General features: G+C 50.2%; 1 protein-coding gene and 1 long non-coding RNA gene across 3 annotated transcripts in view; one reads left to right on the top strand and one right to left on the bottom strand.

The window, feature by feature from the left end:
- LOC134554330 (uncharacterized) overlaps positions 1–12,674 on the bottom strand; it is a 21,810-nt gene extending 9,136 nt beyond the window's left edge. Inside the window, exons 1-4 of one of the 2 annotated variants that reach the window (XR_010081218.1) lie at positions 12,082–12,674; positions 10,927–11,140; positions 3,965–4,014; positions 2,446–2,591 (exon numbers count right to left, since the gene is read on the bottom strand). This is a non-coding gene — a long non-coding RNA (uncharacterized LOC134554330). The remainder of the gene's footprint in view (positions 1–2,445; positions 2,592–3,964; positions 4,015–10,926; positions 11,141–12,081) is intronic. The other variant, XR_010081217.1, reaches the window with a different exon arrangement.
- Positions 11,283–26,565, top strand: SIN3B (SIN3 transcription regulator family member B). The gene is made up of 19 exons (XM_063403229.1): positions 11,283–11,439; positions 12,061–12,167; positions 12,921–13,074; positions 14,169–14,432; positions 14,817–14,960; positions 15,169–15,291; positions 15,766–15,855; positions 16,102–16,220; positions 16,851–17,058; positions 17,656–17,772; positions 18,125–18,363; positions 18,870–19,053; positions 19,269–19,863; positions 20,635–20,804; positions 21,630–21,803; positions 22,094–22,186; positions 22,467–22,561; positions 22,979–23,183; positions 23,560–26,565. Exons 1-19 carry the CDS (start codon positions 11,332–11,334, stop codon positions 23,788–23,790), a joined length of 3,420 nt encoding a protein of 1,139 aa, XP_063259299.1. The 5' UTR covers positions 11,283–11,331; the 3' UTR covers positions 23,791–26,565.

Raw genomic sequence — 26,565 nt, 5'->3', positions numbered from 1 at the left:
TCCTAAGCCCTGGGAGCTCCCCAGCCCAGCTCAGTGTCCTTGAAGCCCTTTGGTGACAGCCCTGAAGAGAAATCCACGCCCAGAGCTTTAAGCCCTGCACCAGGGGAGGCTCAGGCACCTGCAGAAGTGCCAGGTGGCTTCCTTGGGTTGTTTTGGCTTTAAAAAGGGAGAAAGTTTTGCTGAACCAAGAGAATGAACACACCAAGTCTCAGGGGGTATAACTGAAAACACAAGTAAATAAATAACCCATTAAGTATTTGTGCAAGTTTGATTTCTCTGCAGCAGATGGACAGGGATGAGAGCTGAGCCAGCACTGCTGCAGCTGAGCTCTGCATGGTTTGCTCTGCCCTCAGAGCCCGGCAGAGCCGTGTCACCCGTGCAGTGACACCGCAGGGACACTGGGGCAGTGTTTTGCTCTCAGCAGAGCCACCCACCAAGGTTCCAGTGCTCCCTGTCCCCAGGCAGGCACCGCTCAAAGGTTGCACTGCAGGTTTGCACTTTGAGCTCCTCCTGTGCTTCCAGGCTCCTGAACAGTGGATGCTGCCCCTCCCCAGGGTCTCACCCTCCCCAGGGTCTCACCCTCCCCAGGGTCTCACCCTCCCCAGGGTCTCACCCTTCCCAGGGTCTCACCCTCCCCAGGGTCTCACCCTCCCCAGGGTCTCACCCTTCCCAGGGTCTCACCCTTCCCTGGCCCAGCCTCCAGCTCCAGCCACAATTCCCAGGCTCAGCCTGTTCCTGTGGTTCTCCTCCATCCCAGAACCAATCTGACACAGCACTGGCCAGAGCCCCCAAAGTAATTCTGCTTCCAGTGCCTCCCTTTCAGCTCTGGAAATGCTTGGACGTGTCCTCTGGGCTCGTCCTTGAGCAGGGGACAGGCTGGGTGATGTCCCCATCCAGCAGGGAGCCACAGGGGTGCTGGAATTGCCAGAAAGTTCTCTGAGCCTCCCTGGCAACCCCAGGTGCAGCATCCAGCCCCCATCCCAGCTGTCTGTGTGTTACCAAAGCTTTGGGATAAATAAACCCCCCCAGCTCTGCCTTTTCAGTGAATCAGGAGTTGTTTATTCCTGTCCAGGGTTTGTGTGTGTGGCTGACAAAGCTCCAACCTCCACACAGACCCTGACACAAAACTTTGTCACTTATTTTTAGCAAACAAAGAAATCAATGTTCATTGGTTCCAAGTGACATAATTCTCTTTGTTAATTAGAATTCTATCCTCCACTGGTTATTGATTTCTCACTCTTCATGTTAATTTGGTCCACATTCTTTAGTTCTTTTATTATCTCTCTCACATGGGGAGAGCTTTCCAGCTTTCCAGGCCTTAATCTCCTCTGTATCTTCTGATTATTCCAAGTCCTTTAAGGGCCATAAATTTAAGATCCCAGATGTCCAAGCTTTGGTTCTGTTTATTGAAGCTGGTCGGTGTTAGCTTAAAGAATTTGAGGTTTTGGTGATTTTGTGATCAAAGTAACAAGACGAGCCAGTGAAGAAACTTTGCTAAGAAAAAAAGCTAAAAGTGGGCACTGCTTACAGTTAATTAAAACAGCTAATTAAAAATTAGTCAGGAAATTTACAGCATTCCCAACAACTGCAGCAGTGCAAGAACACCAGCCCTTGCCTACCTGTTGCAAGGTTTTCTGAGCAACCACTACAGACACCTGAGGAATCCAAGAGGCAAAGCAGACAAAGGATAACCAGTGAGCTGCTGGAAAAAGGGGTTGGTGTAAGAGCCTGGACAAGAGATGCAGGACTCCCAGGCAGCTCTTAATAAAGCTGCTGTTTTATTGCATAGATGAAATTGCAGCAATCTTGGGTGGTGGGTAAGAAGAACCAGCTTAAAGTTGCCAGTCACAACTCAAATCCTGCTTGAGAGACACCTCAGTTCTGATTACAATACATTTTATCTTTTTCTGTGCTGAATATGTTAATTTATAACATCCAACCAGTATAAGGCACAAATCCTATAGAATCTACATACAGCCCATTAGAACTATTACATTACCATACTGTGTTATATTTTAAACTCTAAAAGCTACTTTGTAGACCCCTTTTTTTCTTCTCTGCCAAACTGGCAGGGTCTCCATGACCCTTGGCTTTCCTTTATTTGCTAAGGGTATTGTTCAATCAAAAGAGATTCTCCTTCAGCTGGCTAAACCATTGTTTTCCAGTTGTACAGTAACTAACAGCTTGGCGTCTTACATCTCAAACATTTAATTTCTATTTCTATTATAGGTTTCATATTCTCCAAATCTTCTGCCAAGCAATCATATTTGTAAGATTTTCCTGTTTCATCTTTCCCAGCAGGTTGGTTCAGACAGTGAAGCAGAACAGCTGCTCAGCAACATTACAGCGAGAATTCCAAGCCACTGTCCCCAGCACGTCCCAGTACAAACTGTGTCCTGCACTAAAGGCTCCAGCAACCCTCAGCACAAGGACAATAATAAATACCTGAAAGAACTTTGTGAGCAGTTCATTGATGTCACAAATCACCAGGTTTTAGGGACTTTTCAATGCCAAGGACAGATCAGTGAGGAGCCAGGGCAGGTTCTGCAGGAGCTGGGCCACTGCACAGCTCTGAGCCTGAGGAGGTTTTCCTGTGGGAGACAGAATTTACTGGATAACATTTTCCAGCATATTAGGCAGAACAACGATAAACCCCACACAATCCTCATCCTTTATGGGCCACCAGGCTGTGGAATGTGCAGATATCTGAGCAGGTGCAGACTGCTGCAGGGCAGGACAGTGCTGTGACTATTGCTGGGGACATCCCAGCTCTGTTCTGCCCTCACAGCCTGCTGAGGGACATTTGTTCTAAACCTGCTGAACAGTTGATTTGTCACCACCTCCACTCCAGACCAAGCAGGCTGGCAGTGATTTAGTCCTGATCCTCAGCAAACTCCTCCTCAGTCTCCCCCTGTGGCACACAGACCCTGCTGCTGCTCCTGGGCTCTGTGCAGAGTTTGCTGCCTGCTGATGGGGCCCACAGATTCCTCCACGGGCCCACAGCACCATTTCCAATCCCACAGCAGAGCCTGACACTCTGAACAGCCCCCAGCACGCTGTGCCTGAGGCTGGGGCACACTTTGAAGTGGAACCCTTGTCCTGTGAAGAAGGTGAGGAGATGCTGGGGCTGCCCTGGGCATCAGACACACAAGAGATAAGCCCAGCTCAAAGGGCCTATTTCCATCAGAGCTTCCCTCAGGGGGACAAGCCTTCCTCTTCCAGCTGGGCTTCCAGAAGCAAAAAATGGGCATTTACCAGCTCTCCTTCAGAGCTGGTGCTGCCTGGCACAGCCACTGTCTGTGTGGGACACAGGAGATGTCCCACAGCTCCATCCTCGTGGCTCTTTTGCTCCCTCACGGTGAGTGCTGCTGGGTCTGGTGGAACAGCCTGTATTTCCTGCTGTCCATAGACAACCTGCCTAAACACAGCCAAAGCTCTCAGTTCTTTAAGCCTGTGAATGTGTTCTTACATATATTTAGCAAGGGTAACATTCCCCTCATGCCTGGCAGCCTGTCTAAACCAGAGCCTTGAAGGAGATGTTCTGGGATTACTTGGAGAAGGAAATGATCTCCATGGCTTATCCAGGGTAAGCTCTCAGCTGGCACTGCCATGAGCTAGCAGGATGTTTGGTGAGTGGTTCAGGACAGCCAGAAAACCCCTCACCCTCCCTCTGTGGGTGTCTGTGTCAACAGCCAGGAGGGGGATAAATAATTCCTTCTCCTATATCCCACTTCCCTTGCTGAAATGGGCTGTCAGACATGGAACTTCCTCCCAGGCAATTTGTTGAAGTGGTGCAGGATCATTATCTATCAAAGCCAGACCAAATCAACAGGCATTTTCCCCTGGCAGGTTTCTATGAGGGAACCTGGAGCTGGGGAATGAAGAAATCTCTTATGTTGCCACTCATTAGCAGGACCTTGAGTGCTGACAGAAAGGTGAGGAATACCAGCAGGTATTTCCATACCTGTAAGCTCTGGGCCAGAGGTCTGTGCTCTCCAGGCTGCTGGAGAGGGTCTGAAATCAAAATACAATGGAAACAATAGTAACTAACTCTATTCAGTGCTTCCGAGAATCAATATATATATGTATTTATATATATTTTAAGATAGATAGATAGATACATATATATATTCTTTAAATTATTATCCACAACCAAGGAGATTTAAAGAAGTTTTCCAGACTCTGTCATTCTGTCATTCACTCTTCACACATGTAAAATGCTACTGCAGCAAGGGAGGAAGTAATTTATTATTCCTCTGCAGAAAGGCAGCCTGCCTTAGATTGCAGCAAGAGAAATTTATCGGGAAAAACATTTCCTGCCAACAGGAAAACAATGGAAGCCCTGGAAGTGCTGTGTCTGTACCAGAGCTGGGTGTCTGGCACCGGGGTTGTGAAAATAAACAGATCAATCCACACACCACACCTCAGACCCACTGCTCTGGTTGCTGCCAGGTCACCCCTCAGCCACTCTGGTTCTCTGACACTGTCCCAAACCTGAGGAAGCTGAGAGAATTCCACTTTATTTACTTCATGCTGGAGGAATTGAGGAGCTACAAAGATGTGCTGGGTAAGGAGAAGGGGAGTACAGAGGTGTGCTTTGCTTTGTGCCTACAGCCACAGGTAAGGTCACACCCTTTCTGCGGGGCTGTGAGGAGGAAGCTTGGAGAGATAAGCTAACTCTACAAACTGTTATCCCAGAATTATCACCACACTCCTTTAGCAGATGAAAGAAATGATCTAGATACTCCAAACACCAAGAAGAAAGCATATTTAAAAATCTACTAAATTCAGAAAAACCCCAAACTATGGAGTGTTTAAAAGGTTACAGAAGGAACTGTGATGATGGGAACTCTCCACATCCCCAGCAGAGCCGTCCCAGTTCCCCTGCAGGTGGCTGTTCATCCTTCCATCCCTTCCTTCCCCAAAACAGCATTTTTTTACCTCAGTCTGTTCAGAATAACAGTGCATTCTCAGGGCTGATGTTCTCTGCTCTAACAGCATTTCTCCCCGCAGGGAACACGAACTGGATCTGCTGTAAAATAACTGCCTCTGGAATGGGGAGTGTTGCTGATGACTTTGCCATGTGTGCTGAACCTACAGCCTGCTGAACACACAGCCCTGGAGGTAACACCCATCTCAGGGACAACAATGGGACACAAGTGTTCACCTTGGGAAAGAACCGGATTTTTCCTTTCCAAGTAAAAGTACTTTCATGAGGAATTAAAACCAGTGACCAATTTATCCATTCTGGCATTCCTAAAACGATTCTTGCACTGTCAGCCATCTGGATTTCCTTGCAGCTTTAAAGCAAACGAGGAGAGGGCACAGAGTGCTGCTCCTGTCTTCTCCTTACAATACCCACTCCTTCCTCAGGGAAAAATCCACACCATCACATTCCCAGATTTTACACTGGAGCCTTCCCTGTATTACCAGACCAGGCCAGCTCGGCTCACTTCACACTGTACATCACAGAAATACAGCCGTGGCTGCTCTCACGGGCTCTCTCTAAAAGGTTTTTCTGTCTCTGCCCTCTCAGGGATGAGGATAATCCACACAGAAGTGTTGGCCAGGCTTCTTGTCTTGGTGCCTTCGTACCTGGAGCTCGTGGGGCAGCTGTGGCAGCAGTGCCTGAGCTGGTGCAGGGTCTGTCCCTACCCTGTGCTCACCCTGCTGTGTTTTCCACAGGGCTGTGTGTAGGATCATACCTATCCTCAAAGGCAGGATCATTCCTGGGGCAAATACAGCCCAATAATATTTCTAATTATCCATCTGTTATGAATGAAATTCAAGAAACAAACAGAGCAAGGAGGAGAAAACCCCTGTTTCTGTAGGGACCCAGCTTGGAGACAAAGGCAGGAGGAAGGTCCTGTGCCTTTGTGCTTGGCCATGCCCCGGCCCCATTGGCAACTGCTTCCACAAATGAGGGGAAAGTGGGTCATTTTGTCGTCAGGACAACAACAGCACACACTGACCTAGATATGTCTGCAGGAACCTAATCTTGCTCCTGGCACAGACTGCGGGGTTCAGACAGGACCAGGGGTTCCAGCTGGGGAAGCACAGCACATAAACAAGCTCAGAAATGTCCCTTTTCTGTCCGTGTCACGGCTGCTGTCACAGTGGTGGCACTGGGTCCTGATTGCCAGCTGCTGGTGGCAGCTTCCCGGGATGGCTCCATGACTATCTGGAATATGGAAGTTTTTGAGATGCTGCAAGCCCTTCCTGGGCACTCTGCTGAGCCTTGTCTGTTTTTGAGGCTGGAAAGATGCTTTCATGCCTGAGAAGAGCTGTGACAGCTTGTCAGTCCCGAAACTTTAGGCACTCAGACATCTCCCAGCCACAAGCATTCTCCTAAATCCCAAAAGCACTGAGAATCCCTCAATTTGTGAGACTCTCTCCTATTTTATCGCCGAGGTGAGGTGTGTGGAAGTGTTTGAAAAAGGAACCTGTGCTGTTTCTGCTGCCATGGATCACAGTCTGAGCATCTGGAATTCGATTTCTGGCAGAGGCAGGTTTATTATCCAGGAAATGCATCCCAAAGAACAGTCCTCACATCACCTTCCAGTGGATGAGGGGCACAGGATTGTCTGTTCTTCCTCAGGTACAAAGGTACAGTCAATCTTTAGCTTAAAGGAACTGAAAGAACCACAACATTGCAGCCACAACCTTGAAGGTTGAGGACAGAAAAGCCACCTCAGGCCTCGCTATTCCTGTCTCCCTTGCCACCTCTTTCTTAGGTCAATGCTTGGCACCAGGGGACAGCAGAACTCATCTTCCAGACTTCTGGAGTCGTGACAGATGTGTGGATGTTTTCTGCAGCCCCAGGCTGCTGTTTGTGACTGTGACTGAGGGAAGAACTCTGAGCCTGTGGAGCAGCAGCAGCAGGGAGCTGACATCCCAAACTCAGCTCTCAGGGCTGCAGGGAGGAACACAAACAGCCAGTGTTCTGACCCACAGGCAGGGGAGGATGACAGTGGGGGATCTCTACCTGTGGTACACATCTATTTGTTTAACTCTATTTTTTGTATTTCTTATGATATGCAAAGGTTTGACAAGCCAGATGACAGATCTGGTAATCACCAGACCCTCCTTCTCCATTTCAGAGCATCCTCCTCAGACCTCCACAGTTCCCAAAAGGAAAAGCAAAACTCCATCCTGCTGCACTTTACAGCTTTGCAAGTGGCCAGACCAAATTTCACTGCTAATCCCTCTTTCCTTCACTGTCCTGGCCTTGTGTCTCACTCTTGCCTTTTTTGTGCAGATCTCTTCTGATGGGGGCAGTGCTCGAGAAGGGTTTGCTCTGTGGTGGGGGCAGAAGATGAATCTGTTCCCACTGCAGCTCCAGCAGCTCCCATTCCTTAGGGAAGTGTTGGCTACTCCCTCAAATACCAAGGGTGCTTTCAAAGGGGCCAGCATGTGGAATTTCTCGTTGGCCTGCCTTTATTTAACTGTTGTGCTTAAGGGGTAACAATTTGGGGGTGAAATTCTCTTTGTGAAGAGGCAGAACATGCCTGGGCACCAGGAGCCCTTTCCCTGCGGAATGGGATGAAAGCAGTGAAAAGGACTGGAGCTGACACGATTATTTTTTACTGTTTCTAAGCTTGCCTTTGGAGTTCTCTTGAAGGAAATTGAGGAATTAAATCATAAGGACATGGCATTGAAGGGGATTGGAAACTTCCTTGATGCCACAAATCAGTAATTAACATTTTATTGTTGTAGGCCTGGAGGAGTATGTGCCAGGGTACCTGGCAGATGTAAAGGGATTCCACAGGTTCCCAGAGGCAGATTGGGATGTGAAGGAGTGGCTCACACAGCTGCTGTCACAGCCTTGTCCCTGCCTCAGCCTGCACCTGTCCAGGTGGGGAGGAAGGAAGGCTGGGCACCCTCCCAGCCAGGGGCACCTCTGACAAATCCAGCTCACAGAACATGCCTCTGTTCAGCAGAGGGGTGGGGTTGATCCTCAGAAGCCTGTGTGGGGCTTGGATTTGCAATCCTGAACATGTTTCTAGTACTGCCACATTTCTAAAATGATGACCCTTGTGTTTTTGTGCTTCAAGCCTTTCTGTTCTTTTATTTTTGATCCTGAGTGGAGAATGCTTTACCCACGTCAGTGTGTGCCTAAGGCCTGAAATACAATTTCATTTTTGAAATGTTTTAAGTGTGAACTCCTAGAAGCTGCCTTGCTGTGGGCAGGAGGTAGATGGCACACACACATCTGGAGCACCATAAAACAAGAGGTGAACTGCCAGCACAGCCCAAACTGGGCAGGATCTAAGCAGGCACCTTTGAGAGCAAAGGAAACCCGTGGCTGAGCAGCTCCAGGTGCTGTCGACTGACTTTTTTGCCTTCTGACATTAGGCTGTTATCATTTGACAGAAACTGCTCCTTCCTGCTGCTTTAAAGCAAGAGATTTGGGGAAATCTGTTTCAGACTTGTTTAATCCCACCTCCGAAGCTTTTGCCTGGAATAGCTTGTGACAGGTGAAGGTTTGAAATATGAATAACAAGAAATTTCACAAGAAGCCAGCCACGAGCTCCATCTGAGGGCAGAGCAGGAACACTCAGAGTAGGAACAGTCTGATTTCCTTGTTTCACAGGTGAAGGGTGTGACACATCTGCCTGAGCGAGATGCTTGGAAATATCTGAGCAAAGCCAGCTCCTTTTCATGGGGATAGCCCTTGTCTTCCCACTCAACTCCAGGCAGATGTCACTGCCATCCCTCCTCCAGAGCCACAGAAACCAGCCAACCACACGGCAGCCAGGAGGCAGGAGCAGCACTTTGCCACAGCACAGGATGATTGGGTCCTTGCAGATCCACAGGCCCACCCACACCATCAGAATGAGCCCCCTGATTTCCTTGGGGATTACAGAGGCATCCACAGCAGGGATTGAGTCCTTCAGGATTGCCCTGGGGCACAGGGCTGCCTTTGGAAGGTCACAGATCTCCTTGGCAGGCAGCCCCGGGGAGCAGCAGGCAGGCAGGGGTGTTGGGAAAGATGAAGTAGAAAGACCTTGCAAATACGGTGGTTTAGATTCTGGGAGTCTGAGTTCAACAAGCGAGATAGAAATGAAAGCAAGCTTTGAGATTTAGAGTGTGGGGTGCAGGGCCATCAGCTTGTGAACAACGACCTGCTAAGCTGAGGGCCAGATCATTTGATTAAACAATATACTCCTGCTAAGCTAAGGGCCAGATCGTTTGAGGGCCAGATCGTTTGATTAAACAATCCCCTTCTGCTTGCCTTGGGTGGTGGGACATTTCTATTGGCTGTATGTGTTGTTATCTTGTATTAGATTGGTTGGTCCAACTCATATTATTCAACTTGGAAAGATATTTAATATATATTCGGGCTCGGCTCTCTGTTCGCTGTTCCTGCTCTCCTGGCCTGCTTTAGCTGTGCCCAGCAGCTCCAAGCAAGGCCCTCACAATAAACCACCTGCTACCCCTGCAACTTTGCTTATAGAGATACTTTGTCGCCGACTCTACCGTCACGGAGATATTCCTTCACAGGGGAGGCTCTCAGAGCTCTGCCAGCAGCAACTTGAGCCGAGCTATTCTGAGGCACCGTCAGTGGTTAATTACTGCCAGGCAGCACCCAGCTCACAGGATTCCCCAGGAGAATACCCAAATCCTGACAAACTGACTGGCAGGAGCTCGTCCCAGCAGCCAGGGCTGGTTTGGGAGCATCCTCACAGCTGGATGCACCACCCAGGTGTTGGTGCTGGCATGGCTGAGGGCTGGGAACTCTGCTCTGGCAGAAAACAAAACTCACAGGAGTTATTTGTACTGCTTGTGTCACCAGGGTGAGCCACATGGCACAAAGCAGGGAGGAGGATAAGACTTCTCAAGCTAATAACAGTAATAGAAAACAGAAATTGGGCTAGCTCAGGAGAATCCAGGAGGAAAAAACAAAAAAAAAGTGCTGCAGGAGGTTGGATCAATGCTGATTTTCTTTCACAACACACCAAGGGTATGTATGAGATACTCCTTCCCACACGTGGAATAAAGAGCTTTATTCTGTGCTACCAGGTTCTCTTTCCTGCACATCTATGAGTGCTTCATAACCTAGGAGCTGTATTTGTCTCCCACCACCCTTACCAGCATCACTCCTGTAAAAATCTTTATTTATTATCTCTATTCTTAAGCACTGAAAACTCTAAACCATCTCCACTTCACCCTGTATTTACCAGCACAACAATCTATTGCCAACCATGGATTTTCAGCCCAGATCTCTCCTGAAGGGCCTTTGCAGTGCCTGCTTCTCCAAAGATGATAAATACTTTTATGCTGGGTGACTGAATCAATCCATCGCGGGCTGGGATGTTGAAAGCAGTGAGTTGCTGTGAAAGTTTGTATTAATTTAATCCTTCATGTTGTCAGGAGGGAAATGGGTCACAGGGCAGCAGTTTGTGCAGTCTCAGAACAGAATATCAAATATCAAACCCACAGACAGTGTGTGAGCATCCTGCCTGGAAGCTGCAAGCAGCTGGAATATTCCAGCACAACAGAGAGAATAAAAATTCCAGGTTCAAAGACCAGCAGTAAGTTTAAAGGCAAAGTAAGAAAGGCTTCTGCATGTTTCTGTTATGCAAATGATGGGTAACACCTTAAGGAAAAACAAGCCACATGGTTTATTTTTCCTCCCTCTCCTCCTTGCTCTTCACGTAACTGTGTTTTACTGAGTTCAAGCTGCCTGCTGCCAGGGCCCGCTGGGGGAAGTGGCGTATTTAAATCCACATTTATCCTGCTATCCCTGAGCTCAGTGCACACCAGTGAAGGGCTCCCCCGGGCTCCCTCAAGCCCCCCATGGCTCCTCCAACCCCTGGGGCACCCTCAGCCCTCGTTCCTCAAGCTCCCCTCGGGCCCCACCCGAGCTTCCCCAGGCCCGTCTGAACCCCTCCAACACCCCCGGCTCCATCAGCCCCGCAGCACCAGACGCGGTTCCTCCAGCCCCAGCAGTTCCAGTTCTCAGCCTCCGGCTCCTGCAGACTCCCTGGGATGCCGCAGCCCCGGGCTGCTCCATCTCGGGCCCCGCGGGCTCTGTTCCCCTCAGCGCCGCCGCTCCCTCAGGCGCCGCTCCCGCCGCGGCGCTCGAACGGCCGGAAGCGGCGCTGGGGGCGTGGCCTGCTACAACCCGGGGCGTGGCCTGCCAGGGAAGTGGGCGTGACCATGCGATAAGGGCTGTACGGAGGCGTGGCCTCCGAAGGGGCGCGGCCAATCAGCGGGCGGATGCGCGGAGGGGGCGGGCCTTGCCGCGGGGGGCGTGTCCCGGGCCGTGCGCGCTGACGCAGCGGTCGCGCGCGCCGCCGGGGCCGCGCGCGCCCGCCCGATTCCAACATGGCGGCGGGGGGCGGCGGCGGCGGCCGCGGGGCCGGCGGGGGCAGCGCCCCTCGCTGGGGCGGCGGCGGCGGCCGGGCCGCGCCGCACGAGAAGCTGCCGGTGCACGTGAGTGCGGGGGCCGCCCCGGCGGCCGCGATCGCCCTTTCCCCACCCTCCCCCGCCCCCGCGAAGGGCCGCTCCTCGCCCCCCCGGGACGGCCCCGCCCGCCCCCGCCGTGACCTGCCCTGTCCCGGCCGCGGTGCCGAAATCTCCCCCCGGGGCTTGTCCCTCATCTGCCGGTATCGGGGGGTGTCCCGGGGGCTTGTCCCCCTCCCGCCGGGGGCTTCCCCGCCCTCCTCCGCTGGTTCCGTGGGGTCCCCTGGGGCCGTGTCCTGTTCCCGCGGTACCGTGAGGGCTCCCCGGGCTTGTTCCCCCCTTCCCTGGGCTGTGCCCCTCTCCCCGGCCCTGCTGCTCCTCTCTGGTACCGCGGTCATCCTCCCCAGGGACCTGTTCCCGGCTCCCCGGTACCGCTCCGTGCATTGACACCCCCAGCACGGGAAGCCCGCCGGGCCTGCCCTCCCCCGGCCCCTCACCCGGTACCGAGTGCCCTTCCCCGGTGCTGCGGGACCCCCGGGCCGCTTCCCACACCCTGCGGTGCCTTGAGGTGCCCCCGCCCCAATTCCGGGGCCGCGGGGGGCTCCAGGGCCGGTTCCCCCTGCCTGGCCCTCACCGTGTGCTCCCCCTCAGGTGGAGGATGCGCTTTCCTACCTGGACCAGGTGAAGATTCGCTTCGGCAGCGACCCCGCCACCTACAACGGCTTCCTGGAGATCATGAAGGAGTTCAAGAGCCAGAGGTAAAGCCCAGGCCCTGCACCCCAGGGTGCTCTGGGGAGATCCTCAACCTTTTACACAATCCCAGAATATCCTGAGCTGAGAGGGACCCCCAGAGATCAAATCCAGCCCTGTCCCTGCACAGACACCCCAACAATCCCACCCTGAGCATCCCTGAGAGCATTGTCCAAACGCTCCTGGAGCTGTGGCAGCCTTGGGGCTGGGACCATTCCCTGGGGAGCCTGGGCAGTGCCCCAGCACCCTCGGGGGGAAGAACCTTTCCCTGAGCTCCAGCCCAAGCCCTGACACAGCTCCAGCTGTTCCCTCAGGTCTCAGCCTTTGTGGGGTCTCTCTGCCTGTGCAGAGCCCCCCAGTCTTCACCCCATCATTCCCCCTCTGCCCTGTCCCCCAGTGGTGGAGTCATGTGAAGCTGGAGTACTTCTGCCCATCCCATCATTTTCCAGAGGTGAAAGGAGAAGGCAAATCTGCTTTTACTTTGCACTCTGAAACACAGATCTTGGAAATAAGTGAAGCAGCCTGAGCAGAACCTGTGACCTGCCAGCCCTGGAGGTGGTGCCTGTCCTGCCCCTTTGCCAACCTCTCCATGGATAACATTGCCAGGGCAAGGCTGCATTTGTTGTTCCCTCTTAATTAGGCTATTTTTTTTTTAATATTGCATCCATAAGTTACCAGATACTTCACATTTCTCTGCCGTTTCCTCAGCTTAACTTGTATTTCTGATTTGGATAAAAGTAACAAACCCCTCTCAATTTTAGCATTGACACACCTGGAGTCATCCGACGTGTTTCTCAGCTTTTCCATGAGCATCCCGACCTCATTGTGGGATTCAATGCATTTCTTCCTCTGGGCTACAGGATAGAAATTCCAAAGAATGGGAAGTTAAGTATACAGTCACCTTTGAATAGTCAGGTAGGTCACAGAGCTCTTATTCTGTAAATAAAATGTTCCATGTGTCACTGGACACGTCTGCACAGTTTAGGCTGTGGAGATTTATGTCTAGTGCACATTGCTGATGTTTTTAGATGGTTTTCAAAGCCTGTGATAATGGGTATAAAATAAATTTAAGTGTTTATTCAAAGAATCATAGAGTGCTTTGGATTGGAAGAGACCTTAAACACCACTTAGTTCCAACCCTGATTTATTCTCAAACCAACTAGTTTCACATACACAGGAATGATGATTCTGCATGGAAACACCACTTCAACACCAAATATTTCAGTCATCTTTGGAAACTGAAATTGTAATTGGCCTGACATTGTTAAGTGGGTTCCCAGTGTGGGTTGTGGGCAGTGGCAAATTTCAAGGGGTGGTCCTGGAAGAATTGTACTTCCAGTCTTCACTGAGAAAGCAGGAAAGTTGTTTAAGGAACAGGCGAAAGAGCTGTGAAATCATTGAATTGTTTACTTTGGGAAAAGTCTTTAAGGTGGTGGAATCCCCATCAGGTACTGTTGGTATGAAAAACACTTGCTGGGATACAGATGGATCTTACCCTTGCTTGTTTTCTGTTATTGTGTGGTTGTGGAGCTGAAATAGAGCCATAAACTCAGTTCTGCTGATAAACTTGTGGTTCAACTCTAGTTAGCAGCAGGAACTACCTTTTAAATCTCATCTCCCTCAGATCTCTCTGTTGCTTAGGAATTAACACCTCTAAGGGCCTTATGTTTAATAAAATCCTTATGTTTAATATGCCCCTTAAAACTGGCAGTTCCTCTGCAATAACCACTGGCAGCAGAACCTGCAGTGGGAGGTGTTTGGTGAGGCCAATAAGGCTGTGACAGCCACAAATCAGATGGTTCCTACAGCAGGGAGAACTTTGGGGATTATTTTAACTGATGGAGTTAATAAACGGAGTAGGGAAATCAATTGGTGACTGAAATACTTTTCCTTCCTTCTTCACGTGACGATAATTTTGAGCTGGAGGCCTTGCCAGCACTGCTGCTGGGCTGTTGTTGAGCTGATCCCTGATCCTTTTCCAACACATCTCGTGTGTCCTGTGCCCCCAGGTGCCCCCAGAGCCCGTTCCCAGCGCGCTCCCTGGCAGCGGGCTGGTCTTGCACTACTCCCAGGAGAACTCCCACAACCACAGCGACTGCTCCGAGGAGTTTCGGCAGCAGCTCCCCTACAAAGAGGATAAATCCCAAATTCCCTTGGAGTCTGATTCCGTGGAGTTCAATAATGCCATCAGTTACGTCAATAAGATCAAAACACGTTTCCTTGACCATCCGGAGATTTACAGATCCTTTCTAGAAATCCTTCACACTTACCAGGTAAAAAGTCTTTTCTGGAAGAGGCGGTGGGTTGGCACTGGAGCTATTGGAGTCATGCTTGTCAAATTTAATCTCTGCCTGTTGAACAGACCTAGAGTTCCCAAATTGTCTTTATCCAACAGCTGTCCTGTAGATGTTCACAGGAAATGACAAAAAGTGAGAAAATTGTGGAACTTTTCAGGGTGTAAAGAGGTTGTAGCAGTCTCTGTCTCTACTTCACCTTGATTTTGTGATCCTGTGTGTGAAAGGAGGCCCTGTAAGAACCTGGGGCTGGCTCAGAATCCTTTCAAGTTCTGTGGCATTGCTATTTGTGGCTCAGGATGAGTTTTCTGGCAGAGTGAGGTGTTTTTGGACTCTCTTGAACACCTGTGTGGATCTTTTCAGAAGGAGCAGCTGAACACCAAGGGCCGACCCTTCCGGGGCATGTCAGAGGAGGAAGTGTTCACTGAAGTGGCCAATCTGTTCCGAGGACAGGAGGATCTGCTCTCCGAGTTTGGACAGTTCCTCCCAGAGGCAAAAAGGTCTTTGGTACGTGCTGAGAGCAGGGCAGGATATTGAATGCTCAGTCTGCATGTAGAACATGCAAAACATGGAAAATCATACAGCCAGTAATGAACATTGCTCCTCTTCATGGTTTGGATTTTCTCAGAACAGGTGACTTAACCACACGCCCTGCGTCCTGTTAGGATTCTTTATTTGAGAGGAGAATGTTAAAGTCATTATTTATTTACTTCAGTTCACAGGAAATGGACCATGTGAGGTGAACAGTGTGCAGAAAACTGAGCACGAGAAGAATCTGGAGCACAGCAAGAAGCGATCCAGGCCGCTGCTGCTGCGTCCTGTTTCTGGCCCAGCAAAGGTATCTTTCAGCAAGCAAAAATTTAGAATAACCTCCTATTACTTGTGCTTAATAATTGCTGAGATAAAGGTGTAATTAAGTAGTGTCTTTGATGTATGCAGGTGTATGAGAAACAAAATTTCAAGTTATTTTAATTGCTGGAGAAAAAGGGAATTTTTAATGCATGCTCAAATATGTGTGGTAACATGTTTGATACTAAATATCACAACCTTCTGTACTAAGTATTGGCCCTGGAAAGGGACGATTTATTGCTTCTATGCAGAATCTCGAGTGATTCTCTTTTTTTGTTGTTTCTTCTTAGCTGGGAGACATTTGACAGTGATTGCTGTGAGGATGTGACACAGCAATGCCAGATCACTGCTGGGGAAATACAGGGTCTCAGCCTTTGCAGGGAGCTGTTCTGTGGCAACAGAATGGAATTTGATGGCATTTGAGTCACAACATTTTAAATATAACTGCTTGTTCTTTTAACAGAAGAAAATGAAGCTGCGAGGTACCAAAGATCTGTCAGTGGCGACAGTGGGGAAATACGGGACACTGCAAGAGTTCTCCTTCTTTGACAAGGTCAGTATTTGTCCTTTTCTCACTTTCTCTGGATTTATCTTTTTCTTTTACATGGTTGTTCATTGGTTGGTTTTCTGTACAATTTGTGTGTCAGCACTTAAGACATTCCCTGACTTCTCAGGTGGTAGACAAAGACCAAGAAAAATTAAAATAGGTGGCTTTGGAAGATGAATAGGCTGATAATGAATAATTTTCTGAATACAAGTGGCATTCAGGTGATGTGATCATGTCTCCACACTGCTGCAGGTTCGCAGGGTGCTCAAGAGTCAGGAGGTCTATGAAAATTTTCTGCGTTGCATTGCTCTTTTCAACCAGGAGTTGGTCTCTGGCTCTGAGTTGCTCCAGCTTGTTACACCATTTTTAGGGTAAGTTACTAAATTACCTCTCTGCCCTGTGGTACTTTGTAGGTCCACCTTTGTTATTTTTTTTTTTGGCACATTGTAAACTTTGTGACAGAAGTTTTGATTTAACTTAGAAGTATCTCCTGGGCAGCACACAAGAAATAATAGTAATTGAATGATCTAAAATGAAGATTAATAAAATCTGAAGCTTTAAATTTATCTATATAGCTCTTAATGAGTATTGTGAGAAAGATCTTTTCCTCTGTCTCTTCACACTCCCTGTTCAATATCTCAAAGTGTAATAAAGGTATAAACATGAAATCTGAGACCAGGGCTGTGAGAAGGATAAATAGCTCCAGCTCTGCTGTGAGCTCCTGAGCTGTTGTGGCTTCCAGCAGAAGAGGGAGAGTCAAATGGCAAGGATCAGGTTCTCCTCAGGCACTTAAGGGGAGTGTTTGTGTCATTTTCCTTCCTTAAGTAAAAAAAAAACCAAACCCTAAAGCAATTCAGAGAGAATGATAACAGAGGTGAAATGTTGGTGAAATGTTTCTCCCTGCAATGCTGAGTTTGTTTAGATATTTCTGTCTTTATGACACGCATTAACCACCCTAAAAACTGTCCCAGTGAAATAACAAAATACTTGTGTTTCTGAAGGAAATTCCCGGAGCTCTTTGCACAGTTCAAGTCCTTCCTTGGGGTGAAGGAGCTTTCCTTTGCCTCTCCGCTGAGTGACCGCTCCGGGGATGGGATGAGCCGGGAAATCGATTACGCTTCCTGCAAACGCATCGGATCCAGTTACAGGGCTCTCCCAAAAACCTACCAGCAGCCCAAGTGCAGTGGGAGAACAGCCATTTGCAAGGAGGTACTCTGGGATCAGGCTCTTCAGTCCCTGAACAACATAAAAATCAGAGTGGGGCAGTTCGTGCCACAGCTGCTGCGTGTGGTGTCCTCTTTTCAGTGCTAATTCAATTTATTCAGCCAGTTTATTGAAATAATACCCCCATTTCACTAATTTTATCTAAACCCGTCTCAAATCACATCTCTAATACGTCTCTGCATGCAGACACAAATGTGTTCCTATAGACAGAAAAGAATATTAAATATCCTGGAATTAATTTTCAAACAGTGGATCAGGATGGCCTTCAGGAACAATTTTTCTCAGTGTCAGTGCCTGAGGCACCATTCCCACTGTTGTGGGGAGCTCTGTCTCCTTTATTTACAGCTGCTGATCACTGCAGAGTGATCTCTGTTTGTGAGGTGATAGGGAAGCAGGGAAACCTTGCTGAGTTTTCTGAGCAGGGCCACACACCTCAAATCTGGGGAGCAGTGACCTGGGCATTAGGTCTGGAACGTCCTGCAGAACCTCAGGGAAGAGCTATGCAAAAAGACAAGAGAGAAAACCCCATGAGAAGAGCTCTGGGCTCACCAGGCCCTGCTCAATGCCGTGTCTCTGTTGCAGGTATTAAATGACACCTGGGTTTCATTTCCATCCTGGTCTGAAGACTCCACTTTTGTCAGCTCCAAGAAGACTCCGTATGAGGAGCAGCTGCACCGCTGTGAGGACGAGCGCTTTGAGGTACCTGTGCTGCTGAGCTCCCTTTCTGCTCCCTCAGAAAGCAAAACCCAAAATTTTGCTGAATTAATTAGTGGCCAGTTCCTGAAAGTTCTGTTGGTGTTTGTTGGTTCGAGATGGGAGTTCGGTGTGTTGTGCTTGGAGTCTAATAGTTCTTCCCAGGCACGAGTCCAGTTGTAAATTGCCTGTGACCTTTGGGAGAAGTGGCAGAGGTCTATTTTCCAGTAAAAACCTTCCTGCTGCTTCCTGGCTCCACCCTGTGGGGCTGGAGCACCTTCCACAAACCCGGGCTGCTGCTGCTCTCTGTGTGTTTGCTCTGCCTGTTCTGACACTGTTTTCTGGGAACTCTCAACAGCTGGATGTTGTCTTGGAGACCAACTTAGCCACAATCCGTGTGCTGGAGAGTGTGCAGAAGAAGCTGTCCCGCCTGACCCAGGAGGACCAGGAGAAGTTTCGCCTGGATGATTGTTTGGGGGGAACCTCAGAAGTGATCCAGCGCCGGGCCATCTATCGCATCTACGGCGACAAAGCCCCGGAGATCATCGAGAGCCTGAAGAAAAACCCGGTCACTGCCGTCCCTGTGGTTCTGAAGAGGTGATTCCCATTGTGCTGCGTTCTTTAAGAAGCTGGAAAAGGGTTTTTAAAGTGTTTTTAAACAACAAAATGAAAGGGCGTAGCCTCAGGCTGTGCTGTTGGGAGTTCTGGTTGGACATCAGGGGGAATTTCTTCACAGGAAGGGTTGTAAATGTTGGAAGGGGTTGCCCAGGGAGGTGGTGGAGTCCCCACCCCTGGAGGTGTTCAAAGACCAACTGGAGATGGCACTTGGTGCTCTGGTCTGGTTAACAAAGCAGTGATTGGTCAAAGGTTGGACTTGGTGATCTCAGAAGTCTTTTCCAACCTAAATGGTTTTGTGATTCTGTAGGTGTTGTTTCATCTCATCATCACTGGTGGTGCCCTCTCAAATTTATTTATTGCTTCCAGGAATCAATTCCAGTTTTCCACTGAAAACTTCTTGCTGCACCACATTACTTGGCTACATTAAAATGTTTTGGGTGTGTTTCTGTGCCTGTCTCTGTGACACAGAGTGTTCATTCATGCAGATTGAAAGCAAAAGAGGAGGAATGGAGGGAGGCCCAGCAGGGCTTCAACAAGATTTGGAGAGAGCAGTATGAGAAGGCCTATTTGAAATCCCTGGACCACCAGGCTGTCAACTTCAAGCAGAATGACACCAAAGCTCTGCGCTCCAAGAGCTTGCTGAACGAAATTGAGAGTGTCTACGACGAGGTGTGTGTGACAGGGAGTGACCCCTCCTCCATTCCCTCCCTTGGCAGTGTGACCCAGATGTGTCCAGAGCACCTGGGACCGTGTGGAAATGGTTGGAAATCCACACAAAACCAGCTGTGCCAAGCCCAGTGTTAATACTGGCTTAGTCCTCCTGGCAGGAATGGCTCTTGAGTGTGGGTTGGAAGGATCTTGATCTGTTTGTGTCTTGATTGCAGCATCAGGAGCAGCACTCGGAGGGGAGGAGTTCATCCACGAACGAGCCTCATCTTATCTTCATCTATGAAGACAAGCAGATTTTGGAAGATGCAGCATCTCTTATCAGCTATTACGTGAAGAGGCAGCCCACCATCCAAAAGGAGGATCAGGCAACCATCAGGCAGATTGTGCATCACTTCATACCTGAGCTGTTCTTCTCTCAGCCACCCGAACACAACATTTCTGAGGAGTCAACAGATGAGGACAGAGAAAACCACCAGGGGCAGAACCTGGATACTCCTGAGCTGCGCAAAAAACACGTGCCTGGGCCTCCAAGCAGTCCTTTGGAGACCAAAGCAACCTTCTGTGATGTTACAGCTGCTGAGCCCCACAACACCCTGGATGATGTTTACAGCCTCTTCTTTGTCAATAATAATTGGTATTTCTTCCTGCGCCTCCACCAGACTCTGTGCTCCAGGCTCCTAAAGATTTATCGGCAGGCCCAGAAGCAGCTGCTGGAATATCGGACTGAGAAAGAGAGAGAGAAGCTCCTCTGTGAAGGGAGGAAAGAAAAAACCAATGATCCAGCTATGGAGCTAAGACTGAAGCAACCAAGTAAGAATAATGCAGGGCTTAGTTGGCTCTTAATGCCCTGCGTGCCAGTGCTCCATTGTGTTTGTCTGAGTCACTGGGGCCAGCAGGCAGCTGTGTGAAGGGGTGGAGGTGCAATCCTCTGCTGTGTTGGTGACTTGTGGACACCACCAGCTCCTTCAGCAGGGCACTCAGTGTGTCACAAGCTGCTTGACAGTGCTCAGGTGTTCTCAGGTGCCTCATTGTAGGAATCTGTTACTTTGGTTTCCAGTGTAAACAGCCCCACAAAGAAATAGTTATTGCCCAGGGCAGTCCTGGAGGTGCTTGAGGGAAGCTGTCCCAGCCTGTCAGGGCACCTGGCAGGGAGCTGCCTGCAAGGACATTCTCTGTCACAATTAGACACAAAAATAACGATGCTTGACTCCAGCAGATAGAAAACACCAGAAGGCTAAAAAACTTTATTGCAATTCCTTTGTGTTATTGGTCCACAGGTTGGACACCTCTCGCCATTGGTTTAGTAACACAAACACCTGGGAGAGAGGTTGTTATGGGAAAGGAATATTGTTTACCCAGAAATGTTAGGGGAAGAAAAAGTTTTTATACAAAAGTGCCTGAGAAAGGAGAAACTGCTGAAACCTCTCCCTTGGGAAAGCCAGCAAATCTCAGGCTTCAGAAAGTCGGGCCCACAATTCTCCACACCAAATGTTGTGGTTCTTTAGCAGTGCTGCTTCCTGCACTGCTTGAGTTCATTCTGCCCATTCTGGGTGTGAAATGAATTTGCTTTCCCCACGCCAGGTGAGGTGGAGCTGGAGGAGTACTACCCAGCCTTCCTGGACATGGTGAGGAGCCTGCTGGACGGGAACATCGACCCCACGCAGTACGAGGACACGCTGCGGGAGATGTTCACCATCCACGCCTACATCGGCTTCACCATGGACAAGCTGGTGCAGAACATCGTGCGCCAGGTGAGGCCTGCGCTGGGCTGGGGCTGCTCCTCACCCTCACACACTGCCAGGAAACTCCCTGTGAGGGGCTGCTCCTCACAGTGAGGGGCTGCTCATCACAGTGAGGATCTGCTCCTCACCCTCACACACAGCCAGGCTCCTCACAGTGAGGGGCTGCTCCTCACCCCTCACACACTGCCAGGAAACTCCCTGTGAGGGGCTGCTCATCACAGTGAGGGACTGCTCCTCACCCCTCACACACTGCCAGGCTCCTCACACTGAGGGGCTGCTCCTCACAGTGAGGATCTGCTCCTCACCCCTCACACACTGCCAGGAGACTCCCAGTGAGGGGCTGCTCATCACCCCTCACACACAGCCAGGCTTCTCCCAGTGCCCTGCAGAGCAACAGAGCAAATTCAGACAGAAATTACATCTGATGAGGAAATGCCCCAGCAGAAATTTAGTGAGAGAATTCACCTTCCATACAGGGATCACTTTAGGGGGTTTTACTCTTTCTGGCCTTTCCCAATGATTTTTGAGTTCCAGTCTTTTCAAAATTCTGCTACACTCTAAATACATCTAAGGCAACATAAAAAATGTCCAGTCCTTCTTACTCAAATCTGTCTTCCAGATGTAGTTTTCTAGTTAAGACACATCAGCCCCTCACTCTCCTCAGTTCCTTTTATTGCAAAGTTATGAAAAAGGAGAGTGAAATGTGGGAAGTCTCTGGAGTTTGCTGCTTCAGCTGAGTGTGATGCTGTGTTGAGTTTTGTACACCTTTATGACACATTGGAGTTAACTCTTGGCCCAGGCTTGCTGACTGAATTCCCCCTTTTTTAATGGAAGCTTCACCATCTAGTGAGCGATGACATCTGCTTGAAGGTGGTTGAGCTGTACCTGAACGAGAGGAAGCGAGGAGCTGCTGGGGGTAATTTGTCATCCCGCTGTGTCCGGGCAGCAAAGGAGACCAGCTACCAGTGGAAGGCTGAACGGTGCATGGCAGATGAGAACTGCTTCAAGGTAAGACCTTGCTGCCAGGGAACTGCACAAAATCACTGGAAAACTTCAGAAATTCTCCCAGTTGGCATTTCAGCTGGCAGGAGTGGGTTTGGAAGCTCCAAGGTGAGAGAGTGAGCAATACAGAGAGAAATACAGACACAAAATCAGAGCATGGGCAGTGAGGGGACATTGTGGCTCACTGAGCTCTGCTGCTTCTCTCCTAGCTTCTGTTTGTTGTCCAAATGACTTGTGAGTATTCAGCTTTTTATTGTGATCCCCTGTAGCAAATATTTTCTGTAACTTTATCACAGGTCATGTTTCTCCAGAGGAAAGGACAGGTGATCATGACCATTGAGCTGCTGGATACAGAAGAAACCCAGACAGAAGATCCTGTGGAGGTCCAGGTAATACCACAGTGACCAGGAGTCTGTGTAGCACAAAGCAGATGTCTAAGAATGCTTTCCCTGCTTTCTTGTTCCAAACTGTGAGGCTTTGCCAGGAGGATAAATTTGCCTGGGAGGTGGGCAGGTGACAAGTGGGGCTGTGGCCTTTGACAGAAAAGGTGCATTAGAATTTCAGCATGAATCAGCCTCAGAATAAACAGCTTGGAAATAAACAGGTTCTTTGCAGTGATGTTTGTCCTGATGAAGTGAAATCTCACTGGAACTGCTCTCCCTTGTGTAGCACCTGGCAAACTACATGGAGCAGTACGTTGGGGTGGAAGGAGCTCCCAACAACCAGAACGATGGCTTCCTCCTGAAACCAGTCTTTCTGCAAAGGTGAGCTGCTCCCTGCCCTGAGCCACACCTGCAGCAGCTGCTGCCTCCTCCCTGCCCGTGTGCCACGGGGTTTGGGTGATGTGCCAGCCCTGGGGAAATGCACTCAGCTTTGAGGGGCTGCTCCAGGCCAGTGAGCTGCACAGGAATGCTGAAAGAGAAATTTATGACCACTGCACTGAGGTTTGTTCAGGGAACCGTGTTTGGGATGGAACAGGGTGGATTCTGGATGAGATTCTGTGTCTTCTTTGTTCCCATTTCCCTAAATATTTGTCAGAGGATACAGAGAAAGATCCCAGAGAGAGCCTGAAAAACCAAACGTGCAAATACAAGTTCCATACTTGTGCTGCGAGCCCTGTCAGCTGAGGAGAGCACTTCAGAAGGTGTGACACATGCTTTGTCATCCTTGTTTTGCTCCAGAAACCTGAAGAAGTTTCGCAAGTGGCAGTGCAAGCAGGTGAGGGCCCTGCGCAGCGAGGTCAAGAGCTCCTGGAAGCGGCTGATCGGGGTGGAGAGCGCCTGCAACGTCGACTGTCGCTTCAAGCTCAACACCCACAAGATGATGTTCATCATGAACTCCGAGGATTACATGTACAGGAGGGGAGCTCTCTGCAGAGCCAAGCAGGTACAATCTCCCTTTGGCTCCCTCTGCAGCCTGGCTGGTAGCAGAGGTTGGGGGTGGGAGCCAAAATGCAGGTACCAATAATTCTTGAGGCTGAATTCCTGCAAGCTACACCCAAAAGTTACTGCTCTGTGTTGGGTATAACATGGAGGAGAGCTGGTAAATGCTCTGTACTTTGGATTAGCTTAGCAGCCTTTTGTTTACATGCAGATCTGAAGTGGGAGTGGCAAACATTAGGAAATAGGGGTGGTTAAACGCAGGTCTGCGGTTTCCTGTTTCCGTTGGTGTTGCTCCCAAACCATTGCACATCTCAGGTGGAGCTCAGGGCTTTGGCTTTTCCCCCAGAAACCTCTCAGTGATCTTTACTGCCCTGCTCCAGGTCCAGCCCGTGGTGCTGCTGAAGCACCACCAGCAGTTCGAGGAGTGGCACAACCGGTGGCTGGAGGAGAACGTGTCCATGGAGGCCGTGGATGTGGTTCAAGACTGGCTGATGGGGGATGAGGACGAGGAGATGGTGCCCTGCAAAACCACCTGTGAGACAGTGAACGTGCACGGGGTGCCAGTGAACAGATACAGAGTGCAGTACAGCCGCCGCCCCGCTTCGCCCTGAGCGCCCAGGGCCCACAGTTACGATCAGAATAATGGTGGGAATGCAATGTATGTATTAATGATATTTATCCAAACAGCATTTTACTTTGGATTATCATGTATTTTCCATATGGCATAGACTTGTCTCCTTGCAGTGTAATCCTCCAGCCATCATGAAGAGACTTGTAAAAGCTTTTATGGGAAAGGGCCTCTTGGCATTGCCACACACTGTTTGTAGTTTCCTGGCTTTAGGCCACTGAGGGGGTGAACTACCACTGGTGGCTTTGTTGGAGAGGTGGAGCTGGGCTGGTGTTTGAGCAGATGCTGGCAGCTGCTTCCACTTCGAAGGTTTTAATATTCCCCATCTTCCTGACTTTGTGATGTCTTGGAGCCTGCAGAACTCTTCACTGTACCCTGGGAGTGCCAGCAGGGCCGAGAGCCCCCTGCACAGGGCGGCTTCGTTATCCCTGGGAACCAACAAGGCAACAAATGACTCTTGTTCCTGGTGCTCTGGTGAGAAAAATGCCAAAACTGACACGGGGATGGCCAGCACTCAAGGCTCTGACGCTTCCTCATCAACCAAGTGTTCTGGAGCATGAACTGAGGGGAAGAGCCTGGAGCTGTGGTGCTGGGACAGAGGCAATGCCCGGCCTGAGACCCCCCAGCTGCTGATGCTGCTTTGGGAGCTGAGGATCTGCTGAAGACTCTGCCCTCCAGAATATCCATGGGGAAGAATATCCATGGGAAGGAATATCCATGGAGAGGAACGTCCATTGCGAGGTCTGGCCTGGTTTTTGGGTTTGTGTTTTGCATGTTGGTGATCAGCTCCGGAGCTGGGCGTTTCCCTGGGCATGGCCGGCCCCCGGCGCGGCTGCAGCACAGCGGGGACATCGGCAGAGGGAGCTCCCGGAGCACGGCCCGGGGATGGAGCTCCGGGAGCACGGCCCGGGGATGGAGCTCCCGGAGCACGGCCCGGGGATGGAGCTCCCGGAGCACGGCCCGGGGATGGAGCTCCCGGAGCACGGCCCGGGGATGGAGCTCCGGGAGCACGGCCCGGGGATGGAGCTCCCGGAGCACGGCCCGGGGATGGAGCTCCGGGAGCACGGCCCGGGGATGGAGCTCCCGGAGCACGGCCCGGGGATGGAGCTCCCGGAGCACGGCCCGGGGATGGAGCTCCCGGAGCACGGCCCGGGGATGGAGCTCCCGGAGCACGGCCCGGGGATGGAGCTCCCGGAGCACGGCCCGGGGATGGAGCTCCCGGAGCACGGCCCGGGGATGGAGCTCCGGGAGCACGGCCCGGGGATGGAGCTCCCGGAGCACGGCCCGGGGATGGAGCCCGCAGAGGGAGCTCCCGGAGCACAGCCCGCAGAGGGAGCTCCCGGAGCACAGCCCGCAGCTGAGCTCCGGCCCGCGGGCTCTGCTGTTTCTGCTGGGTTTGCAGGGACACGCGGAAATCTGCGAGGAGCAGAGCGAGATCCAGCCACGACCATCCCAGATGAGCTTTTCCACTGAAGCATCCGTACTCCTTTCGAAGCTGTTTTTGCCATGAAACCTAACACAGCCTGCCCTGATCTGTGCAGAGCACTACATCTGACTTAATCTAGTGAGAAATCAAGGAAATGTACTCGTGTCTGTCCTGCAGCCCCACTGAGACTTCACTCCTGTTTTTCAGGGGCCAAGGGCAAGCACGCTGTCCGTGGAGAGTATTACAAACATAATGTTTTGAGGCATACCCAGCCTCCTTTCAGCTTTGCTTCCAACTTCTCCCTGGCTTTTGGGGCAATAGCCCCCCTACCCTGAAACTTTCTGTGGCTTTGATTTTTAGGTGATGATTTCTGCCAGACCTAAGGAGCAGCCTGTAGGATTTGTCCTGGGTTATTTCCACTGTATGACATTGGTTTCGCAATTGTCTCTACTTGACAGTAGAAAAATTGGCCTTTGGGGTATGTTTAATAGAAAACTGTCCCGAGTCTTTGTCTTTTTTGCAAAATAATCAGTGGGAGGGAAGGAGGGAGGCCACTCTCTGGCATTCGTGGCCACTTGCACAACCACTGCCAGCAGAGACTTTTCATCGGGAACCTGTGTTCTCCTCGTCTGGGGGTCTCTGCTAAACTTTGGTTCCTGAAATGATCTGAAGGTTCTTCCCCTGCCCTCATTGCAGTGATAAGAGACCACGTGGCTCTGCAAGGGCTGGGGGGAGCAGGGGGACAAGCCCAGTGCCAAGCACACTGTCCCCCTTTCCCTTCCAGCCAGCTCACCAAAACACACTTGGTCCTGCTCACCTCTCTGCTGTCTCCCAGTGGAGATGACAATTGTGCCAAATTTTACGGTTTTATCATACAGAAAAACTGTTTACTAGAAAATAAGTGGCAACTTTGTGGCTTAAAATGCGTTTGATTCCAGGTGTACCAAGGTGGGCAACACCCCTGGGCACCGTCCTGTTCCATCAACCCATTCTAAGTGTACTTCAGGTATTTTTAAGCATCCTTATTTTGTAAACCTTAATTTATAATCTGAACTGATTAAGCAAGACTTTTGCCCTTTGCAGTGCTATTGTCTCGAAGCTGAGAGTAGCAAGGGACATGAAGGGAATATCAGGCAGGTTTGAGAGGGGCTTGTTCATGTCTGAGGGTTTCAGCTGTGTATCTGCACGACCTTGAGTCAAGAGTTTGTTCTTCCATTTGTTTGAAGGATCTTTGCTTTTGGGCTTGTAATTGCTTTGCCAGCTCCTTGAATGTAGTTTTTTTTTATATTTATTTGCACATTCAAGTAAAATAAAATATTGATTTTAAAAGTC

This window comes from Prinia subflava, chromosome 8 (genome assembly GCF_021018805.1).
Source record: "Prinia subflava isolate CZ2003 ecotype Zambia chromosome 8, Cam_Psub_1.2, whole genome shotgun sequence".
Taxonomy (NCBI): Eukaryota; Metazoa; Chordata; class Aves; order Passeriformes; family Cisticolidae; genus Prinia; species Prinia subflava.
The sequence above is the reverse complement of the archived record's forward strand: the minus strand, read 5'-3'. Positions and strand labels throughout refer to the sequence as shown.

Excerpts from the sequence above, each read along its gene's own strand:
- SIN3B (XM_063403229.1), top strand. The coding sequence starts at position 11,332 with ATGGCGGCGGGGGGCGGCGGCGGCGGCCGCGGGGCCGGCGGGGGCAGC. Across the intron at positions 17,773-18,124 it reads GTGAGGACGAGCGCTTTGAG|CTGGATGTTGTCTTGGAGAC; the intron begins GTACCTGTGCTG and ends AACTCTCAACAG. Across the intron at positions 21,804-22,093 it reads CAGATGAGAACTGCTTCAAG|GTCATGTTTCTCCAGAGGAA; the intron begins GTAAGACCTTGC and ends ACTTTATCACAG.